Below are 24,289 nucleotides of genomic sequence, written 5' to 3'. Positions count from 1 at the left end.
TAAGGCGTTGCGCTACTAAGCCCGAGGGAGCGGGATCGAATCCCGGCCGCGGCGGCCGCATTTCGATTGTGGTGAAATGCAAAAATGCCCATGCACCGTTCATTGGGTGCACGTTAAAGAACCCCAGGTGGTCAAAATTATTCCAGAGTCCCTCACTAAGGCGTGCCTCATAATCACATCGTGGTTTTGGCTCGTTAAACCCCAGACTTTAATTAAATTGGTTTTTTAAACGAACGAACAGCCGCTGGCTCACTCGTACTTAAAGTACGCTCACCAGTGACCCCATGTGAACGATAGCGAGACAATGGGATAGTGGACAGCGCCGAACGGACCCAGGCAATACACAGCCAGCTCCGGAGAAAGAGATCGCTTGTTGGCAAATTACTTGACTGTGGCTACAACTGATAACTTTGCCTTTGTTTGCACTCCAAGCCTCTTCTTACAGGCACTCGTTAAAAAGCAAAACAGAAAAAAAAATGCTTACGGTGTGCTTACGAAAAATGCTTACGGCCTCTTGTTCTGGCCTGCTATAGGCATGTTGGCCAGCAGAGCATATATTGAGAGCATGCACAACTTAGCAAGCTTGCGTTGCTAATCCTGATATGGTTCGTTTCCTACAGTTTAACGCAGTGCGCATATTCGGTGAGGCGCTTCACCACTATATCATTTCTTCATAATTACGGGGCGAGAGCCGGGGCGTAATATACGTATACATGCTTTAACAAACTGGTGAAACTATAGCTCTGACACTCCAAGTATACAATTCGAGTAAATCAGGGTGGACGCACTTGCTATCTCTCAGATTAGTGCGTGTTTTAGAAAACAAGTTTGTACTAACCATTTTAACGCGACATTAGGAACCCCGAAGTTCTGAAGCACCCCTCCCCACTTTCACATGTATTACACACATCACGACCATCCTTCAGGGGGGAAAAGCGCACTACTGAATGGAACGAAGATTTGATTTCCAACTAGTACCTTATCCTTATTATTCGATGTTTCCAGATTTGGAGAAAAACGATTATTCAGATTAATACGATAAAACGCTTAGTATCAGCGTTGGGTGTACCCCTCTTCAAGTGCATTGCAAATTTCATCAAAAGATGTGGCAACATGCATGTATGATGGCTGAGCGCATTTGCGTGACACGCGTATATTGCCTGTGTGCAGTGATAATCTGGCGCAACAGAAATATGTATCGAAAACGCGTTGCTATGGGTAATTCCGCGAATTCGGTGATATTTTCCAGATGCCATGAGCTAATAGACTATATACATGGATGTGCATAGCTCAGCGATTCAAACGCGATAATCGGACCGCATGGCCGGGGACCGGTGTTTTTTCGCCATATGCAGCGGTGAGCGCTGATGATGGTTATGATGATTTATTGGCATCCCCTTTGAAACGGGGGGGGGGGGGGGGGGGGGGGACAAATCGCCACCTAGCTTGCTTGAGTTACTCAGGTATGCTTTCAATGATTTTCCTTCTAGCATTCTTGTGTACATCCCTTTAATCTTCTCTATCTATACACTTTGTATACACCGCTGCCTATATGCCTGTGATGGATCCGGTCGTACCCGTCTCTTCCCTGCTTTTCTTTTCCACCAATACTCTAAACGTCTCTCGCTTGTTCCGACTGCTGACCGGTTGATACTTCCGCCCACTTTAAATCCAAGTGCTTCTCGAAGTTGTACGTTCTCGCAGGGTGAATCCCTTCGCATTCCATTAGGATGTGCTCTTAGGTCTGCGGATTTTCGCTGCAGCATACGCATGCTTCATCTAAGTGCGAATATTTGCTCCGGTATGTTTTTCTCCTTAGACAACCAGCTTCTTAATTACATTAAGTTACATATTGCAATTTACGAATTGTGGTTGGTGAGTTTGCAAGGTGTATCCACTTGGAATGAACTTCGAGAATGACACCTGTTTGGAGATATGCGCCATCAAACTCACCGTAAAAATGCAGTGTTGTTCCACTTACTTTCTTTAACAAAGCGATCATTTATACATTGAAGCATAAAAGTAACTGGAACGCACATGCATTTCGTCCAACACTTTGAGAAATAATATCTCGAAACTGGTGTAATCCTGGAAATTCATGTCAAATGGATGCGTCTTGCAAACTCACCGGCGACAATTCCTAAATTTCAATGTGTCGTAAAGTTACTAATTAAGAAGTTAATTAGTGATATTTTTGTTAATTAGTTGAATATGTGTTTTGATTTTCGTGCTAGTAATGTCCACTTCTTCGAATAATCCAGTTCAAGGACAAGAATTATGCCATCTGCCACAGGCGACTTATAAACATTCGGTAAAACTTAAAAATGATCACCCTGTATATTAATTCAAATGCTTACCTGGAACACCTATGTGTTTTCTACTGAAGTTGTACGATTGAAAGTTGAGCAAGTTGGTATAAGGATTTATTGAATTATTTATTTAATGTATACCTTACAGGTCCCAGAGCTAGGGCATTGAGCATAGGGGACGATTAGGCATATATTCTAAGGAAATGCACAAAGCTCCTATCTTAAGGAAAGATGGTTGAACGCGAAACTTTCTCCCATGCAAACTGAATAAAAAGCCAACGACCACGCAACAAACCCAAGAAATGCTGAGCGACCCGATACGTGATTTGATTGCTTGTTTAGGATTGTATTTTTTGAAGGTTGAAGTTGAATGAAGACAGATTTCGAGAAGTTTCATAGCGTTTATTTTAGTTCATGTAGCCGTTGATTACACGCACACACGCACACTTTCACGGACGCTTCTACACTTGCACAGTATTGCCTTGTGATCGCAGTCATAGGCGTATCTACCGGGAGCCCGGGGGGGGGGGGGGGGGGGGGGGCAAAGTATGCCATTTGCCCCCCCCCTTCTGAAAGCGGGCACTTTCGGCTGCACGCCGGAAAGTCCAACAAAACTGCAGCTGAAGCTAAATTTTCTTGATAGAGTGGCCACGTAAGTAATGCTTTTCTTTACTACGCATCCCCTGCTTGGGCAGCGATGGTTGTCTTTTGTAGCGGGCGACGCGCGGGATTCGCCATATAGGCGCTCTCACATTGCGGAGAAGGCCTGGCACTGGACAGCTCCCGCAGTTTCAAATTGCCGTTTGCGCTACTTGCAACATGCCCAGTTTTTTTTTTTTTTTTTTTTTTTTGGGGGGGGGGGGGGGGGACAGCCTTAGCGTATTAGGACAGCCTTAGGAGGTTAATAGCCTTAGGACAGCCTAAGGAGGTTAACAAAGAAGCTCGAGAACAAGTTAAGGACCGCACAAAGAGCGATGGAACGGAAAATGTTAGGTCTAACGTTAAGAGACAGGAAGAGAGCGGTGTGGATCAGAATACAAACTGGGATAGCCGATATTCTAGTTGAGATTCAGTGGAAAAAGTGGAGCTGGGCAGGCCATGTAATGCGTAGGATGGATAACCGGTGGACCATTAGAGTTACAGAATGGATACCAAGAGAAGGGAAGCGTAGTCGAGGACGGCAGAAAACTATATGTGGGGTGATGAAGTTAGGAAATTTGCAGGCGCAAGTTGGAATCAGCTAGCGCAAGACAGGGGTAATTGGAGATCGCAGGGAGAGGCCTTCGTCCAGCAGTAGACATAAATATAGGCTGTGCTGCTGCTATGATGATGAAGCGTATTTGAAAACGCAATCGGCTTGCTATATTTCCCCTGCGGGCGAGGGAATGGAGAGGTTCCGAATAAAGTATTATAATCAGCCATGTCCAACGATTGGTGTGCCTTTTACGGCATGAAATCGTTGGATTATCTGTTGGAATCTCCGTCCAGAGATATTCTACATAGCGCTGCAGTCTCAGTATATAACCACCATCATAAATCTAATTAAACCACTTACAAGTCCAACTGTCGAATTTCATTGTGTAATCACGACTTATCGTAGATATTTTCGTGAAAATGACCTTCGTCGAACGTGCAGAGCCGTTTGAATTCCAATAGAACACTAAACTGAAGCTTTTCTAAAGGCATGTGTCACTTCCGATTTTTTCGATTTCGTGTTCAGGCCGTTTCTAAGTAAGAGCTACACTATTATTACTCGTTTCCCGGCAGGAGCAAGAGCAACAGATATTTTATAATTTCAAGAAATGAAAGCCACTTTCTGGCGACGTGTACCGAAAACTTGAACTGTGTAGGTTGCTTATGTGCTCGAAGAACCTTACTGAATACTCGCTTTCTCCAAATTTTTATACACGGCATTTAGTTGTTTCCCCCTGGTATCCTCGGTAAACTATGTGTGGCACGGTGTTTATACTTATTCGAAGTATGAAGAAATGGTCTTAGTGACGAGCGATATATGTTTGTTCTGCGTAGGTTCATTACAGCCTTTGTAGAAAGTTACTCATTGAAGTGTTCCAGGGTGTACTGCCGCTAGTCGAAATGTTTCCCAGACTCCTAAAACAACTGCACGAGATGCGGACTTGATATTTAGGGACAATAGGGAGCATTTTAAGCGCAATGCGTTGCGAAACTTTCACTTTCCTGCTTAAATTCAAGTATTGCCGATAATTACTAAGCCCTCGTTTTCCCATGCGTTTTCGTGCATCATACAAGATTCGTAGTTTTTCTCTGGTGTCCTCGGTGAGCTAAACCAGGCATCTTGTTTATATCTGGGAAAATTAAGGGCATGGTATGGGCAATATGTAGATAAGGCAAAAAGTTGGGCTAGTTGGTAACAAGCATAATAATAGATGATTACTAGAGTAAAAAGACAGGGGCAAGAGAAAGAACAAGGGACCACGCTGTAGATATGTAGACAATGTTCAGTGTAGACAGTGTAGATATGCAGACAATGTGTAGACAATGCTCCAAGTGAGTGGGTTAAATTCACCTTTTCCAATAGAATAGACGGCTGCGCTGTCATAGTTCCAACTACAACTGAAGTCAAATTTTGCGAATATAGGGGGAATAATACGCCAAGCTTATGTGCGATAGTAAAGGTTGGTTTATGGTTTATGCGATACGATGGTTTATGTGCGATGGCCTGTGCAAGTACTAGAGCGTGTGATATGGCCACTTTCAGCTATGCTTCCCAGTGTCCCGACATAGCTGTTGGTTACAACAGATTTATATTTCATGGAAAGTAAAGAGGGGTCATAGTTAAGTGCGACAAAGTTTCTACGTTCCTGGCCTAGTTTTTTATAAGCGTTGCACATAATTACTGAGCCGTCGTCCCCCCCCCCCCCCCCTTTTATTTTTCATATGTCATAAGGCGCTTCTAGTTAGTTTCAGCGATGTCCTGGGTGAACTAAACAAGACGCTTGATTTATATTTGGCGAAAATAAAGGGCGCGGCGTGGGCAATCTGTAAGTAAACTTGAAAGACAGGGGACTAATTATTATATTTGCAGTAAATTACGCAAGCAAGCGATCCGGAGCTTTATGAATGTGTTTTGCGAACAAAGCAGAATTTATCCCACTGCCCTGTGAGAACTGTTAACTCAACCGATATCAAATCTAAAGAAATTTGAGAGGGCAGGGGGGGGGGGGGGATGAGCAGGGGGGGGGGGGGGGATCAGCAGGGCGGGAGTACACCATGGTAAACGTTATGGCAAAGTAACGTATGTTAATGAAATACTGGCATTTTAAAAGTTTCCAACAAGAAGTGCTCGGCAACTTTTTTAACTATGCGATATAATTCAGGAACTAAAACTTTTATAGAAACTGTTCGAAAGAAACAGCTTCGCTGGAAACTTGGTTATAATTCTCCAAGGTCGCACACATCTGCTTACTTTTTTCTTGCGAATATTGGGAGTCATTTATGTTGATTGTACCTCGTTGCGTATAACCTCGAGAATAACATTACCTTATAACTAGCAATACATGTGTGCTGTATGCAGACTTAGAGTACAATTCTTTGTTTAATTAGCAACGTCGTCTGTAACGAATGTGCATTTTCTGACGTGCGCTACGCTGCTGCTACTGGGCGGGATCAGGGACCTCTGGGCACTCACTGCCTTTTGTCCCTGTATCATATGTAGATTTTATATAGTGTCAAGAAATAAATACGAATTCAAATAATATGTGGGCCTGCATGGTTCACCATGTGTGATTGATAAATAGGTTCATGTCTTTTAAATATAAAAAGTACTGACAGACGCATTTCCCGGCTTTTTGACTTATTGTAAAAGTAATTCGATATACCCGTATATATATATATATATATATATATATATATATATATATAAAGAGAGAGAGTCAGATCGTTTGCGGTTTGCCCCCCCCCCCCCACTCGAGAAGTAGTTGGGACGCCACTGATCGCAGTGGTAGGCGGTCAGAGGCTCTGCCGTTGCCGATACACGGGATCGGCCTTACTGGCACGATCGCGCTCGCGCTTACGTTCGCGTACGGCAGCCTCTTCTTCTGCCGTGTGCTGCACCCGCGGCCTACCCATGGTGACGACCGGGAATGCATTGCGTGACGCGCGTAATGCAATGCAGATATATACAGTTCGTCTGGGTAGCGTGGTGTTGCAGTTCCCATTGTTCTTATCGGTACAACTGCGAATGTAAACTGTAGTGTTCTACGATGCGTATGTCGTGCGCCATTGTCTATTGTATGCGCAGATGCGCAGATAGTTCCATTGTTTTAGTTGGCTTTCCTGCAGTGCGTTTTCAGCGCTCATGGACGAATCAGTGAGACATCGAAAGCTTATAGGACGAAGCAGCAGCTTTCTCCCGAAGAAGAAGAGGCGCGGCATCAACGGCGTCGTGATGCTGCCATGACTCGTCCATACTTTCCTCAGACGATTTTCGACATTTAAAATTTCGGTGGAACACGAGCAAGTGCGCCTTTCACGCCAATGTGAGGTGACGCTGTCAAATTTCCGCTGCAGAGTTCTCCGCCAAAATTTTTATCTTCATAGATCTGGTTTATCAATCACTGACCTCTGCTTGTTTTGTAATCAACCGGAAGCTATTGACCATTCCTTTCTTTCTTGCCAACGCTTCTCCTCCCTCCGTAGAATGTTTCTGATATTTCCAAGTAGTAATCTGGGTTTGGCACTTACAACGCCAAACATTTTGTCTTTTGGGGCCTGTCAGTTAGGCACAAGCCAGGGTTCGATGATCACTGCTGTACACAAATTTATTGAAGCATCCGGAAGGTTACGCTGCTAGGGTACCGACCATGGGACATGTTACTTTATGTTTATTTTTGTAGTTAGTTTTCTCTTATTTTTTTATTTATTTAGTTTATGTATAGGACCTCTCAAAATCTGTGTTAAGGAGTTGCCAAAATCTTAATTTTGATTGTTCACCTTTTCCCCTTTTGTTCATTGTTGGGTGTATGTTTTATTTTATAAAGTGTGGCCAATCCGCCTCGTGGGTAAGAGCCATGTTTTGAGGCAACAACAACAACTACTCGGGAGCGGCTTCAACGACTGCGCGCAGATACGGAATTCCGAGCAAGGGCTGCTGAAGCAAAGCGACGGAGGAGGTTTGGAGATCCAGAGTTAACAGAGGGAGATCTCCAGCTGCGTCTCGGCAACGCTACGAAGAAGCTCACAGTGAAGATAGACAAATCGATGTTAAAGCAAAGTTAAAGCTAAGAAAAAGCAAAAGTTGAAGCTAAGTAAACATTCAAGTTAACGCTAAGTATAAGCCAAGTTATAGCTAAGTAAAAGGTAGTATAAGCCACCATCTCCGCTGTTTCATCAGTCTTCGTGACGTTAAGTCTGTGAAGCTGGCAAAATTTTTTTTTTCCTTCCTCCATGCTTCTATTGAAGCTTCGCTACCAGGTGGCTGCTGCTGCATTGCACGTTTTTGGTTTGGGCGCGAATGCTTGCTCGTGCTCGCGGAGAGGCGGCTCGAGGCACCCGGTTTTCGAACGTTTGGCCGCTGAAAGCTTTTCCAGAATGATGCGCTTGACAGACTGGGGAATTGCGCCTTCTAGTACCTACGATGTTCGGATCGAGGGTTATTGTGAAATAACTGGCAAGTTCGTGGCTACAGCAGACATTCTTGATCGTCTGAGTAGAACACGTATCGTGTGTGTTGACGGCAAGAGCTACAAGCTTCTGGGACCGTTCGACCGAGTTTCGGGTGAGGAAGGAAACATTCCGTCCAGAATACTCGACGCATTTGTGCATGGTGTGCCGCGGAACTGGAAACAAGTCATACGGGGTTGGTCGGAACAGGAATCCAAAGCAAACGGCCAGGGTAGCCGTGAAGCCGAAAGCACGTCGAAGCACCCAGACCACCCTCCTCAGCGTTGTTCTGCTGATGGACGTTTCCAGAAGGTTCACGGATACGGTGCGTCCAACTTACAGCAGCAGGGACATCAACGACAGAGCCGTGCTACATTCGCCTGGGTGCCTTCGTTAACCAAGCAGCAATCAACTCTCAAGAGCGGCGCGGACATTGCTGGTAGCCGTGTAGCCGAAAGCACGTCGAAGCACCGAGACCACCCTCCTCAGCGTTCTGCTGATGGACGTTTCCAGAAGGCTCAGGGAGACGGTGCGTCCAACTTCCAGCAGCACGGACATCAACAACAGAGCCGTGCTACATTCGCCTGGGTGCCTTCTTTAACCAAGCAGCAATCAACTCTCAAGAGCGGAGCGGACATTGCCGGTAGCCGTGTAGCCGAAAGCACGTCGAAGCACCGAGACCACCCTCCTCAGCGTTGTTCTGCTGATGGACGTTTCCAGAAGGCTCAGGGAGACGGTGCGTCCAACTTCCAGCAGCACGAACATCAACGACAGAGCCGTGCTACATTCGCCTGGGTGCCTTCGTTAACCAAGCAGCAATCAACTCTCAAGAGCGGCGCGGACATTGCCGGTAGCCGTGTAGCCGAAAGCACGTCGAAGCACCGAGACCACCCTCCTCAGCGTTGTTCTGCTGATGGACGTTTCCAGAAGGCTCAGGGAGACGGTGCGTCCAACTTCCAGCAGCACGGACATCAACAACAGAGCCGTGCTACATTCGCCTGGGTGCCTTCTTTAACCAAGCAGCAATCACCTCTCAAGAGCGGCGCGGACATTGCTGGTAGCCGTGTAGCCGAAAGCACGTCGAAGCAGCCAGACCACCCTCCTCAGCGTTCTTCTGATGAACGTTTCCAGGAGCTGCAGCGAGACTGTCAGTTTAATTTCCGGCCGCGCACACATAAACGAAAGAGCCGTACACTGTAAAATAATTTACACCCCTAAAAGTGAAAAAGGGTGTAAATGTGTCTATAACTCACACCCTTAGGGTGTGATTTATATAAGTAACACCCTAAGGGTGTGAGTTATAGACACATTTACACCCTTTTTTACTTTTAGGTGTGTAAATTATTTTGCAGCGTGGTACACGCGCCTTGGCGGAATGTTTCTGCTCGCTGCCGTAGAAGCACGGGCTGCAGTAGACGTGTCCGCAAGCCAGGGCGTAGTGCTTCGACGGCGCCGCTGCGCACAACGAACACGCTGGCGGGTATTTCGTGAACAAGCAAGATGCACCGCCCGACGAATTGACGTCGTCGAATCCTTCCAGGGAGTGCCTTCTCTGATAAGAAGCCGTGGCTATCGTTAAGCAGCTTCAATGGACTTCTCGTGTTAGTTGTTTAAGTAGGCGAACCATTGGTCACACAACACGACAACCAATGATCAGCTAGCGCTTCTGTGCTTTTTGTTTCAAGACGTAGCTATTACGTCTAAAAACGTGTTCCAGCGTTTTACTGTTGTATGTTACGTAACTTATCCTGCCTTAGCAGCGTATCTGCCTGCAGTATCGTAAATTAATCATTATCGCCAAGAGTACGGTGGGAAACAAATTCCGGCAGAACCCATCTCACGATGACTGTCGACGCGGTAATGTGATTATAGCATACAATAATTATACAGGGTGTTTCAGCGAACACTTTCAAAAATTCTTAAAGGTTGCCTGTGGCAAATAGCACAATTCTAGTTCATGAGCGGGTCTACTCGAAGAGGCGGACATTACTTGCACAAGAAATTGAAATGCACAATCGAATAATTAACAAAAATTCACTAATTAAATTTTTAATTAATTGCCTGATGGTCCATATAGCAATTTACAAATTGTAGCCGTGGAGTTCGCAAGGCGGATCCACTTGAAACGAATTCTCGGGATGACACCAGTTTCGGGATATTAATTCCCGAACTTTGCGGAGAAATGCATTGGCGTTCCAGTTAGCTAGGTTCTTAACAAAACGTCGCTTTAGGCATTGAAGCACGAAATTAACTGGGAACGCCAATGCATTGCTCCGTAAAGTTCGGGAATTAATATCTCGAAACTGGTGTCATCCTGAGAATTAGTTCCAAGTGGATCCGCCTTGCGAACTCCGCGGCTACAATTTGTAAATTGCAATATGTGCCATCAGGTAATTAGTCAAAAACTTAATTAGTGAATTTTTGTTAATTAGTCGATTATGCATATCAATTTTTTGTGCAAGTAATGTCCACCTCTTCGAGTAGACCAGCTCATTAACTAGAATTGCGCTATCTGCCACAGGCAACCTTAAATAAATTTTGAAAGTGTTCGCTGAAACAACCTGTATATTTAGGACACAATGTATTGCTGCCGCCGAAACACGTCACGTATGAGCCGTGTATTGCAACAGCGGGTTCCTTTCTCGCACTTTCACTTGGCCTTCTAACAGATAGAATGCAAAAAAATAACGACCAATCTGTAGAGTGAAACAAGTACATTAGCATTTTCTCTCACACCACATTTTTAAATACCGCATTTTCGCAAGATAGGAGAAGCAATGAGACAATCGGCACTGTTCAGCTAACTACAGGATCAAACAATGCGCAAGGGCCGTTTGTTCGTGCTACCCAACAACCAAGGCATATCGTTCAATGCATCATAAGAACGCTGGTCAGGTGAGTGCAGTGAGCGGCATTGCTACCGTCGAAATGCCATGATGCACGATGTGAGGCTGCAAGAAACAGCGGCGTTTTTAACTTACACTTTAATGCCTATTCCGCAAAAATAATGCATGTACAGAACTGGCAAGCAAAAACGCTTGAGTTTGTTTAGATCGCGAAAGGTTCGACGCTACCGTCATAAGCCTCGCTGGACGTGACGGCGCGTCCGCAGTCGGGTGGTACGCAGGTACTGCCGTCGCCACATGAAGTCGTTGCTCACGAAGAGTGCACAATTTCTCTTCCGTTTGCGAAAGGAAAAAGCCGATATCATCAAGCCTGCAGCCTTTGAATCGTTCGCACGCTCATTTTAGGCATGTTCATGTCACTGTCACTGGCCACATCTTGAGCGAGTTTCGCAGCTGTCGGAATTTCATTTCACAGAAAGTACTGATGCACTTTTCTTCGTAGAGCTGCGAGGGAAAAGCTGTCATGAAGTTGCAGTCTTGTCCTCCCGGTTTTCGCACGGGCATTTACGGCTGGGAGACGCACGCGCTTGCGCTTCGGTGACTTCAGGGTGCCACTGTTTACGTCGAGCTTAAGGAAGACACTGCGTTCGCTAACACCATGCAGTGAGCTCGCTGACCTTCCGACATGCGGCTCTCACAGACAGTTGCGGGTCGCTTTTTCTTACTTGCGCGTGAACGTTGTGGTGCACCAGTTTCTTGGCCTGTACGGACAGCTTTTGGTTTGAGAACTCTTGGTACGGCTGCAAAGCTCCATGGTGGACTCACGAGACGCGGCGGACTTTAATCCGGGGGGGGGGGGGGGGGGGGGGGGAGGGCGCCATCTTCGTTTGATGGTGATGGTACGGTGGCTAGAAGGGCCACCGTAGTGATGGTGTGGCGGCTAGATGGGTAGGTGTGCCGACCGAGCGTAGTTAACCACTTCTCCGCATCATGACGCAGAAGTGGCGTTGCGGACAGTATAACGGCTCAGCTGCGCGCAACGACGTCAGCTGCGCTGTGTAGACGAGCAGCGTGTTTGATAGTATCGCTGCCTCTGATTTTAGCTTTGGAGTACGCGTTATAATATCGTTCTGAGCAGTGTAGACCAAGCCAGAATGAGGAATTTATTGTTGTCGTCTAGTCAGAAAAAAGCGAATGCTGAAGTCTAGGAATGCTGAAGTCTGAATGCAATATACTGCAGTGGTTTTATACGGTATATGGAAACGTGTTTACGCGATATTTAGCGAGTTCTAAAGTTTTAATTTACAGAAATCCAGCCATTCTGTTTTATTGCTTGGCATGGCAGCATTCATGCATGGCTTTACTGCCTTGACATGGCAGCATTTTGTCTACTTCCACAAGGAGGGAGCTTCCTTCTGCAGATTCAATTAACAGTCGTTGCAACACCATTTCCTGGACAGAAACATTTGCTCGCACATATGATCACATGCTTCCATGAGGATGACTTTAGTGAGCGTGATGCTGTTTCCGTTTTGCACGCAAAACGCGGCAGCCGTTGTACCTTCCACTGAATGCCGTGCCTAGCGGCCGCGAGGCAGGACACACGAGCTGACGATCTTAGCAAGCGTAGGTGTAGAAAATTGAAAGTTGTCGTCGCCATTTGCACAGGCTTCATTAACCTCTCGTTCCTGGGATCTCTCCGCATTTCCAGAACAGCTTGTGTGACGTCTTGGTTGGGACGACGTTTATTAGGCCCGGGAGCTCGTCAGCGAACCAGCGCAGCACACAGGCGATGATGATGATCACATATATAGGAGAAGAGAAGTATAGGTAAAATTGTGAGGATGATGATGATAACATACAGATGAGGAAGATGTGCGTAATAAACGCCCACACTAATTTCCCCCGACGTGAAAGCGGCCATCCTGGCCGGCCGGCCGTCATGGTGTCGAGGCACGCCGCGTGAAGGGCTTCATGCGGGACACGTGGACAACCTCGGTATTGCGGCAACGGTGGTCTGTGGGGGCGTCAAGAGGAGTGACGCGATAGTTGACAGGCGAAGTCTGTCCAAGGACTATGTACGGTCCGATGAACCGTGGCTGGAATTTTTCACATAAACCAGGGGTGCGAACAGGAGTCAGGAGCAGGACCTCGTCCCCAGGTCGAAAAGATACAACGCGATGGCAGTCGTCGTAATTATTTTTCCGGTCTTGTTGTCTTGCCTCTGTGTTCAGGCGAGCACGCTGGCGACAGTGGTCGAGTCGGGAGACGTACTCTTCGCACGATGATAGAGATGAATTAGTCTTGGAGTTGAAGAATGAAACGTCCAGAAAGAAAGTAGAGGAGCGTCCATAAACGAGGTAAAATGGCGAGTAGCCAGTTGTGCGCTGCACGGCCGTGTTATAGGCGAAAGTGACGAATGGTAAAAGAACATCCCAGTTTTTGTGGTCTGGTTGAATATAAGCGGCGATCATGTCGGCAAGGGTGCGATGAAACCGCTCGGTCAGGCCGTTAGTCTGGGGGTGATAGCTAGAAGCTGTCTTGTGGGCTGTGCCGGAGGCTCGAAGAACTTCGTTTAGCAGTTGGGAAAGGAACGCCTTTCCACGGTCACTGAGCAGCACACGAGGAGCACCATGGCGCAGAATAATGGCTTCAAGAACGAAGTGAGCAACTTCCGAAGCAGAGCCAGTAAGCACAGAAGCTGTCTCAGCGTAGCGCGTCAGATGGTCGACGGCAGTCACTATCCATCGATTGCCAGCAGTAGTGACCGGAAGGGGCCCGTAAAGGTGGATCCCAACTACCTCGAACGGGGCTGCGGGGCATGGAATCGGCTGTAATTGGCCGGCAGGAGGAGATGTTGGGAGCTTGCGACGCTGGCAGGAAGAGCAGGAACCGACATATCTGGCGACGCTAGCAGAAAGGCCAGGCCAATAGAAACGACTTCGAATGTGGTCATAGGTTTTATGGAACCCAAGGTGGCTAGCTGCCAAATCATCGTGAAAGGCGTTGAGAACACGAAGTCGGAGAGAGCGTGGTAGAACTGGCACCCAGCGTTGCCCGTCAGGATGGTAAATACGGCGATACAGCACGCCATCGTCCAGCTTAAAGTGCGCGAGCTGGCGACGGAGGCGCACGTTAGGTGGACGAGAAGCCCCAGAGAGGCGAGCTATGAAGCGTTGACAGTACGGGTCAGCAAGCTGGCGAGAGGCGAGTGGCTGATCATTGTCGAAAGGCAGTTGGTACATTGAGGCCAGGGAGGAAACCGTAGCAGTGTCGGTCGAACTGGTGACGTGCGAAGCGATTGCAGAGGCGTCGAGCGGGGCCGTAGGAAGCGGGCAGCGAGACAGAGCGTCGGCGTCTTGGTGTTTCTTTCCGGACTTGTAAATGATTTCGAAATCATACTCTTGGAGCCGTAAAATCCAGCGACCCAGGCGTCCAGACAAGTTCTTGAGCGTGGAAAGCCAGCATAAGGCGTGGTGGTCCGTAACGATGGTGAAATGACGTCCGTGGAGATAAGGGCGAAACTTCTGTATCGACCAAACAATAGCCAGGCACTCTTGCTCGGTGATCGTATAGTTCTTTTCGGAAGCGCCGAGTACACGACTGGCGTATGCAATGACTCTCTCTCGCGAAGAGTTCTCGCGTTGCAGAAGAACAGCACCTATACCGCGGCCGCTAGCGTCGGTGTGTAGGAGAGGCGGTGCGGCTTCATCAAAATGGCAAAGCACAGGTGCAGACGTGAGGGCGTCCTTCAAGCGTGCAAACGCCAATTCGCATTCCTGGGACCACAGAAAGGGTACACCGGAAGCTAGTAGCTTGTGTAATGGAGCTGCGATGGAGACAAAGTTCTGGATAAAGCGACGGAAATAAGAGGCGAGGCCAAGGAAACTGCGCAAGTCTTTGGGTCTGTCAGGACGAGGAAAGCGAAGGACTGCAGCAGTCTTGTCAGGGTCCGGCTGAATGCCATCCCTGCTCACGACATGACCCAGGATCTTAATGGCTTTGCTGGTGAAACGGCATTTCTTGGTGTTCAGCTGAAGACCAGCGCGGGCGAGGCACGTCAAAACTTCATCCAAGCGTTGTAAGTGCTGATTAAATGTGGATGAAAAAATGACAATGTCGTCCAGATAACACAGGCAGGTCTTCCACTTCAGGCCACGCAACACGGTGTCAATCATGCGCTCAAAAGTCGCAGGCGCGTTGCAGAGCCCGAAAGGCATTACGTTGAACTCGTACAGTCCATCGGGGGTTGCGAACGCCGTTTTTTCTTTATCGTCTTCGTGCATGGGGATTTGTCAATAGCCGGAACGCAGATCCAGGCTGGAAAAGTATTCCGCACCTTGGAGGGAATCAAGGGCGTCATCAATGCGCGGCATAGGGTAGACGTCTTTTCGAGTTATCTTGTTGAGCGCCCGGTAATGGACGCAAAAGCGCACGGAGCCATCTTTTTTGCGGACCAAGACAACAGGAGACGACCAAGAACTAGCCGAGGGGCGAATTACCTTGCGTTCCAGCATGTCTGCGACGTTGTCTTCGATGATTTTCCGCTCGGCTAGAGACACACGGTATGGGCGGCGCCGTACGATAGATGTGTTGTCTGTCAGAATGCGATGCTCTGCAACGGTTGTTTGGCCCAACGTTGACGAATACACGTCGAAAGAATTGGCGTGTTTTTTCAACAAAGCCAGCAGCTGTTGTGTCTGCGCGGGTTTCAAGTCAGTGCTGATGACTGCTGTAAGGGTGGCGGCCGAAGAAGAATCACCAGAAGATGGGTCCCCAGAAGAGACTGGTGGCAGTGACCAGTGCAGATCCATTGTGGAATCGAACAACTCCTGATGTAAATGTTATGCCTTTAGTAAGGCAACGTGAAGAAGGGAACACCAACACGTCAGCATGGTCAATGTCGTCGGATAGGAGAGTAACTAGTTGGATTTGTTCTGGGAGTAGTTCCGTATCTTCCGCAGCGGTCAGGTGAAGTGGCGTGTGGGTTTCTTCGCCAAGCAAGTGTTCAGTGTCGGTAAGGTGTATCACACGCTGCCCACAACAAATAGCAGCAGAGACAGAAGATAGAAAATCCCATCCCAAAATCAGCTGGCGAGAGCACGGGTATAGCACAGCAAACTGTATGTGATGGAGAATGTCATCGATAAGTACACGCGCAGTACAGAAGGCAGCAGGTCGAATAGTGTTCGGCTGCAACCAGCGTGGGACCATCGTAAAGCGTCATAACTTTCTTCAGACGGGAACACAAATGAACATTCATAACCGACAAAGCCGCACCAGTATCCACTAAAGCATCCACGGGCACCCCTTCAACGTACACACGAATCATATTGGATGGGCGCGCTGGAGGAATTTCAGTCTTGTGTGTGTATGCAGTTTTTCCTCCGGAAACTGCATCGCTTAGTTTTCCGCGCGAACGGTAGAGGTAAGGGAGGCAGGCCTAAGTGGTGACGATGAGCGGCGGTAGGGTGATGGAGAACGGCGTCTGGCCGAACGGTAAGCGCCTCGTGCATCAGGTGATGCAGGCGGAGATGGAGAGCGCTGCGAAGGTGAAGATTAACGCCGCCCTTGGTAAGAGGCCCCACTGTAAAAATCGCGCTCACACATATCGTAGCCCCGACGCTCGTCTTGCTGGCGCTTGCGGCAAAAGCGTGATATGTGGCCGCGATAGCCACAATAATAGCACGTAGGACGAGACGGACGCCAAGGGGGGTAGTAGGGGGTGTTCGGTGTACCGTGTGACAGGGAGGTCAGATGGGCCGATGAAGGCTCTGGCGGTGATGACGGGAAGTGAACCGTGGGCGCAGTAGCAACCGACGCGTAAGTTGGTAGCGGCAACGGAGAAGTGACGTGGCCGACAGGCTTGGCAGCAACTTGCGCATATGTCGGTCGTGCGGTAGTTGGTAATGCGTGAGGGACAGGAGCTTGTGCTGGCACAGCGCAGGTCAAGGACGCCAGTTCTTCCCTGATAACGTCACGCAATGACGCACCAAAAAGGTTGGGTGGGATACGTCGAAGGTGAGGTTAACCCCATCGATTGTAACTCTTCGCGTATGAGCGTGCGTATCAGTGTACGTAGGTCATGGTCCCCCGTAGAATGGGCATCGTCAACGTCGGGCTGTAGGCGGACAGACTCGAGCTCATCGAGGCGCTGACAAGTGATTACGACGTCAGCGACGGTAGCCGGATTCTTAGTGGCGAGTGCATTGAAGGCAAGAGTTCCAATGCCTTTGAGAATGTGGCGTACCCTGTCCGACTCCGACATTGAAGAATTCACACGTCGGCAGAGTGCAAGGACGTCCTCGATGTAGGAGGTGTACGACTCGCCCAGGTGTTGTTTGCGAGCATCGAGGCTTTTCTTGGCGAGAGTGGACCGAACAGCCGGTGTGCCGAACACTTCACGAAGCTGGTGCTTGAAGAGAGTCCAGTCGGTCAATTCGGGCTCGTGGTTAAAGAACCACGTCTTCGCCATGCCAGACAGATAGAAGGAGACATGGCGTAGTTTATTAACATCATCCCAGTGATTGGCGGAACTGACTCGCTCGTAATCGTCCAGCCAGTCTTCGACATCCTCTCCGCGAAGACCAGCGAAGAGATGGGGGTCACGCTGGGCGCTGTTGATGATAAAGGAAGGAGGCACTTGCGATGTCGGAATGGTGGCAATAGGGGCGCCAGGCTGCACGTCCTGTGGCATGTTAGCTGACGGTGGGCGGGGATCGATACCCCGCACCTCCACCACTTGTGACGTCTTGGTTGGGACGACGTTTATTAGGTCCGGGAGCTCGTCAGCGAACCAGCGCAGCACACAGGCGATGATGATGATCACATATATAGGAGAAGAGAAGGATAGGTAAAATTGTGAGGATGATGATGATAACATACAGATGAGGAAGATGTGCGTAATAAACGCCCACACTCGTCTTAATCACCTGTTGTGATCGCAGTCCCAAAGAATTCTTCGTTTTCCTTTTTTTTTTTTTTTTTTTGGTCATCACTTTAGAGAGGTATAGGCAGGAACACCTGGCAGAATTGATGGCACTGCATCGTTGGTAAGCCGTGGACGCTCCCTTGGAATCAGGTCAACCTCTCCGTTGACGGAGAGGTTGACCTCGCACCTAACTAAAGTGTCACTCGCACCTAACTGATGTCGGCTGCAGTTGCTTGTCTGCTCAATGAAGGGCCACTTCCCCATTTCCTAAAAAGGTCAGGGTATTTTGGCACCGAATACAAGGCTATTTTAGGCCTCTTTCTCAGAGATTTAGAACCCGACTTGGAGTTCGGAGCGAAACAGTAAGTGTCCTTGGTGGTCTTCTTTGGTGGAGCAATACCGCCGCGAATCTCGTCGGTCATTTTTCCGACCAGGAACATTCCATATATCTTAGGAACTTTCAAGCAGTAAGAGAGACCCGGACCTATTCATCTTTCAAGCTGACACGAACAGCCCACATACAACTATTCCAATACGGGCTCTATCTTTTGCGCGCCGTCTGCCACCTGTAGCAGACGACGCGCGCTGCGGAACCGTTATACTGATCGCAGCGCTAATTTTGCGCCATGACGCGGAGAAGCGGTGAATTACGCTCCAGACACGCCGGTCGGCACACCTACTCATCTAGCCACCGTAGTGGTCTAGTACAGTGCCTAGAATATACTTACTAGTGTGCCGACCGCCGGGCGTTTCCAATGGGAGACGCTGGCACCGCCGGTGATACCTTCCGCCGGACGCCACCAGACGGCGACACTGTTTGGGACCGCGCTAACCAAGCGGCGCATCACGCGTCGCTTGCGCTTCGGATGCACTTCGGATGCGCGTTCGTAAGCGCAGTCGGTTGCGGCGCGTTGTAGCTTTCGAGCAAGTAGCATGTGGTGCCTCCGCATGTCATTGCTGGGTTTCTTTTCTATGCGCGTGGTTCGCATTTGTGTCTGTTCACGGACGGAACCGAGATGTCGTCGCAGAAAACGAGGCGTAAAGACAGCACCTGTTTTGTCCCATATTGTACTACTGGATACCGCTCAAACAACCAGCAAGTCTCATTATTCAGCGCGCCTGCTGACCCAGAACGTTTTGCCGAGTGGGAGAACAATATAAGAGGGCAGATCGAATGCTAACTCTGGCGGCTGTCGCTTGTGAGAAACACTTTAATAATTGCTACCTTGAGCGCTCGTTCAAAATTAGTCGACAGTGTGTCGCCCATGAAAATGTGCCCTGTTTAATTACCGTCATTTATGGTAATTAATTTAATTTGTGGTAATTAGATACAACTTGGTGTGAATTTAGCATTTGTGGACATGTCTCGCATATAATAGTTTACTGTGGAAAAAAGTTACACTTCTTCGGAAACCACGTATTTATTTATTGGTATTTTCCCCAGAAACACCCGGTATCGTGTAGCGTTATAATGATAACTGTGCATACGATCGTTTAAGTGCAACGAAATCATATTCTGTCGATTAAACTTCGCACCTCAACCAACGTTCCGCAGAGCGAAACGGGCTGGGACAGCACATTGGCGTCTGTCGCACACACGGGCGTTGGCTAGAGACGCCGCTCGGCATAGCACGGTCCGCACGGCTATCGCCGTCTGGTGGCCGCCGGCGGAAGGCATCATTCTCGGTGCCACCGGAAAGCCCGCGGTCGGCACACTAGTAAGTATATTCTAGGCACTATTGACCCTTTTCGCGGAGCAGTTTGCTCTACAAGAACGAGATGGCACTTTCGGCCGCGCGCCATACGTTGCCTCAGCGAATGCGCACGAATACGAAACCATTACTGCTTCTACCCTGCTACTGTGCGATCAGCTGACGAAAATGCAACTGGGTGTGCGCTAATGCACTGTGCCCAAATCATACTGCAAAATGTGTAACGATAAAGGGAAGACGTGTGCGGTAGTTCCCTGCAAAAATAGTGATTCACATATTAATGAATGGAATGAACCTGTGTCGCCGCTGCTACATAAGGGCTGCTTGTGTTGCCGCCCTTCGCAATGCACGGCTTTCCTCAAGGATAAAAAAAATATAATTCATCCGCCTGCGCTGTATAGCTAACCTCCAAAGAAAGGACTTCAACTCCGGAACGTAGGCACTTGGGAGTGAGTACCGCTCGTTACAAAAGGAAGTAGTGCCACTTACTGGCATAGTAAGTTTCCCCTCACGCTATCTACACACATCCACCCTCACTCGCACGAAAACGTACGCCCTATTGCCAACGCGTGAGTGAATAGGCGCACACTTGAATCAATGTACCGAAGCATGAGTGACGGCGACTACACCGACAAGACACGAATGTCGGAAGCTGAATGTTTCGTGACGGTCCACAGAGTAAGCGAGGGACTGGCGATAATATGTCTTTGCTACGAGCTACTGCAAAGTACAGAACATTTAAATTCCAAGCTTTGTGCACGGCAAGAACAAATTTATCGCAGCAGAGCACACCCGCGAGTGATTACGCTGAAAATAAACAATTAGATAGTGGCCGCACCGAGGAACTTAACTAAGTCAGAAATATGACAAGCCGCTGGTTCAAAATATTTGCCAAATAAAGAACGCAGAGCACACTGATCCCGATTTAATTCATAAGCGGAAAATTTGGACAGCTTGGAATACATTTCTAGCCCCGCTTTTAGTACGAGAACCGTATACGCTGCTCACGCCGTTTGGGAAAGGCGTAATGAGCTCTGAAAGCACTTACGTGTCCTCTAAAGCTGTGGTCAAAGCTTCGTGTCGTGCACGCAGTCACCGTTTACGATACGCGTCGAAACAGCGGTTTGCTGCGCCGCGCCGGCGTCACGTACGCGCTTGCATTGTAAACGCGGAGGCAACGGAGGCGGCTGAGGCAAGCAATGGACGCGTCACCACGTGATCAGACATGGCAGCGCCCACGGGAGCGCCGCGAAAAGGATCAATAGATCTAGCTACGGACGCCGGAAAACCACAAATCCTGAAAGAGCGTGAAACGGAATTCCTTCTACTCCGCAACGTTTTTTTTTTTTATTATTATTATTATTGAACCTGAAAGAGCGTGAAACGGAATTCCTTCTACTCCGCAACGTTTTTTTATTATTGATAAATGAATAAATAAATTGCATAAAAAAACAGTCACTGGTAAATTTTCATTTACCCTGAATAGTCTACAGATGTTTTCATTAGGGGACTACGTTGGGGCGCAGTAAAACAAGTGCGCTGCGTTGTCGCCAGGTTTTTTTTTTTTTTTTTTTTTTCTTTTTTTGTGTGTGTGTCATTCACCTTAAGTAAACCAAAACCGCGGAGCAGCCGTGGCTTAAACAATAAATTAAAAAAAAAGCAGCCGTGGCTTAAGGGAAGCGTGCTCGTCTCGCACCCCGGTGGCCCGGGTTCGACTCCCACCCAGACAAAAAAAAAAAAAAAATATGCATGGCTCTGCTATCGCAAACACCAGAGACCAGCGGAGCTGGGGAAAGGCTATTAAAGTAGTGGCAAACCACAGAATTAGTTTCCTGGCGCTCAGGATTTCTTCGCGATGTTCTTCGTAGTATCACGATGAATTCAACCGGCCACGTTCACGAGCCTCCGGATCATCATTTCTTCGCCTATGCGAACTCTCGGCTTCCCTCAATCTAAATTCTGGATGTTCTCTTCTGCGACGCTTGGTTTCAGCTTCCCTAGCTCTCTCTTCAGTCTTTCGGAAGCGACGACTCCGACGAGTGTACAGTTCTCTGGTCGAAACCTGCCAGGCCGCCGCCAGAGGCATCGGCTGCAGTCACAGACACCGGGCGCGTTCGGTGAGAGCGAGGGGAAACGCGGTCGGCGTCGGCAGCAGCTCTATGCGTCCCACTACCACCTCCTCGCATCCGCTATGCTGCGCGATGCTATTTTTATACTCTGCTTTCACTCTCTCTCCCCCAGCTTGGCGAAACTGCGGACGACGGAATGATCATTATAGCGAGGTTCTAACAGCTCCGCTGTAAAATTACCACATTTTATTTTCAAAGCCACTATACATTCTATGTCAAAGCCACAGAAACCTCCCTGAGAAATGTGATGTCAGTCCGAGCATTTCTTGCTCAGTACGCCGTGCTACGTAAATGTCTCTTCCAAGCCTGAAAGAAAACCCACGAAATGTGCAAAAATGCCACAAAAAATTTGCGTAGCTTGCACTAGTGGCGCAAGGCTAAAGAAACAGCGGAGCTGATTGGCACCTAGCACTACCAAGTCATCCCAAACATTTTCTGGAAGTTATTGATCGATTATCGATTACCTATTGATTAGCTATCGATTGGCTATCGCAAGGTATTGGCAACGTATTTGGGCTAGGCTAAGCACTACCAAGTCATCCCCAGGCATTTTCAGGAATTTATTGATTATTGATCGATTAGCTATTGATTGGCTATCGCAAGGTATTGGCCACTGTATTTGGACTAGGCTAAGCACTACCAAATCATTCCCAGAATTTTCCGGAATTTCTTGATTATTGATTTATTATTGATTAGCTATTTATTGGCTATCACAAGGTATTGGCCACGTATTTGGGCTAGGCTAAGCACTACCAAGTCATCTTCAGCATTTCCCGGAATTTATTGATTATTTGTCGATTATCGATTAGCTATTGATTGGCTATCGTAAGGTATTGGCCACGTCTTTGGACGAGGCTATGCACTACCAATCATCCCCAGCATTTCCCGGAATTTCTTGATTATTGATCGACTAGCTATCGATTGGCTATCGCAAGGATTGGCCACGCATTTGGGCTAGGCTAAGCACTACCAAGTCATCCCCAGCATTTTCAGGAATTTATTGATTATTGATCGATTATATATATATATAAGCTATTGGTTGGCTATCGCAAGGTATTGGCCACGTATTTGAACTAGGCTAAGCACTACCAAATCATCCCCAGAATTTTCCGGAATTTCTTGATTATTAATCGATTATTGATTAGCTATTTATTGGCTATCTATTGGCTATCACAAGGTATTGGCCACGTACTTGGGCTAGGCTAAGCACTACCAAATCATCCCCCGCATTTCCCGGAATTCTTTATTATTGATCGATTAGCTATTGATTGGCTATCGCAAGGTATTGGCCACGTATTTGGACTAGGCTAAGCACTACCAAATCATCCCCAGAATTTTCCGGAAATTTCTTGATTATTGATCGATTATTGATTAGCTATTTATTGGCTATCACAAGGTATTGGCCACGTATTTGGGCTAGGCTAAGCAACTACCAAGTCATCCTCAGCATTCCCGGAATTTATTGATTATTTGTCGATTATCGATTAGCTATTGATTGGCTATCGTAAGGTATTGACCACGGTCTTTGGACGAGGCTGTGCACTACCAAAAGCATCCCCAGCATTTCCCGGAATTCTTGATTATTGATCGCTAGCTATCGATTGGCTATCGCAAGGCATTGTCCACGCAGTTGGGCTAGGCTAAGCACTACCAAGTCATCCCCAGCATTTTCAGGAATTATTGATTATTGATCTGATTAGCTATTGATTGGCTATCGCAAGGTATTGGCCACGTATTTGGACTAGGCTAAGCACTACCAAATCATCCCCAGCATTTCCCGGAATTTCTTGATTATTGATCGACTAGCTATCGATTGGCTATCGCCAGGCATTGGCCACGTATTTGGCTAGGCTTAAACACCTTCGCTAGTTCAACTTCACAGGCCTATGTGCCATTGCGCTTGAACCCTTTCTGCCCACATTTTCTGTTCGCTCTGCACGGACTAACGGTCGGGTTAAACAGCTCCGCTGTTAAAAACCTCGCACGCGTAATGCGAAGACGTGGGTTCGTATCCCACATGCGGTCACTTTTTTTTTTTCATCCACTTTATTTCTATTTATTCATCATTTCTTTAATTAAATTCATAACTACAGATAATTTCTCCTATGCTGTCCTTGGTGTCATTGTTAGCTTAAATTCTTATGAGTGATAAAAATCTCGCCCCTCTGTTTCCGTTTTTCTCGTTCATTACATAGCAAGGGTCGCAAATCCGGCAGCTTTGATGCCTTCAGGTAGCTTGCATGTGTGGGTTTACTGACCAGTTGCCTTCACCCAATAAGTTCACGTTGACATGACGCCTGTGGCAGAAAGGATGTTCTAACTCCACCGCCAATTAAAGCCGTGAGTGTTAGCGCTGGCAACAATACCAAGGTAATTTCTAGTAGAATACAGAAAGAAAAACAAGGGGGGCCCGGTCGGCTCTTTTGGAACTCCAGAAGTTCAGCTAACACTGTTAAACAGCATCTAGGTCGTGACCAATCCTATTCTGCGCCTCTTTCAGGGGTTCTCAGCTCACGGTGCTCGTGGGCGCGAACTTTGCGTGGTGTTTCGTGGAGTCGAAAGGTCCTTGCTGCCGATCACGTTATTTATCGTCTCAAAATTTCAGCGCGAAATTCAGGATAGCAGACCGGCGTGCGCCTGGCCTGCCCAGTTGCGACGCGTCAGACGTTTCAAAGACAAAGACTTCAAGCGCCTCGAGATTACTGAGGTGTTTTGTTGTAGC

The 24,289-nt window shown here is 47.9% G+C and overlaps 1 protein-coding gene across 1 annotated transcript; it reads left to right on the top strand.

The window, feature by feature from the left end:
- Positions 1–7,721: 7,721 nt before the first annotated feature.
- LOC125942718 (uncharacterized) lies at positions 7,722–9,597 on the top strand. The gene is made up of 2 exons (XM_049660989.1): positions 7,722–8,261; positions 8,466–9,597. The coding sequence occupies exons 1-2, from the start codon at positions 7,734–7,736 to the stop codon at positions 9,147–9,149; spliced, it is 1,212 nt and encodes a 403-aa protein (XP_049516946.1). The 5' UTR covers positions 7,722–7,733; the 3' UTR covers positions 9,150–9,597.
- The last annotated feature ends 14,692 nt before the right edge of the window (positions 9,598–24,289 follow it).

This window comes from Dermacentor silvarum, chromosome 1 (genome assembly GCF_013339745.2).
Source record: "Dermacentor silvarum isolate Dsil-2018 chromosome 1, BIME_Dsil_1.4, whole genome shotgun sequence".
Lineage (NCBI taxonomy): Eukaryota > Metazoa > Arthropoda > Arachnida > Ixodida > Ixodidae > Dermacentor > Dermacentor silvarum.
The sequence above is the reverse complement of the archived record's forward strand: the minus strand, read 5'-3'. Positions and strand labels throughout refer to the sequence as shown.

Coding starts and splice junctions, on each gene's coding strand:
- LOC125942718 (XM_049660989.1), top strand. CDS start 7,734: ATGCTTCTATTGAAGCTTCGCTACCAGGTGGCTGCTGCTGCATTGCAC. Junction 8,262..8,465: donor CTGATGGACGTTTCCAGAAG/GTTCACGGATAC, acceptor CGTTTCCAGAAG/GCTCAGGGAGACGGTGCGTC.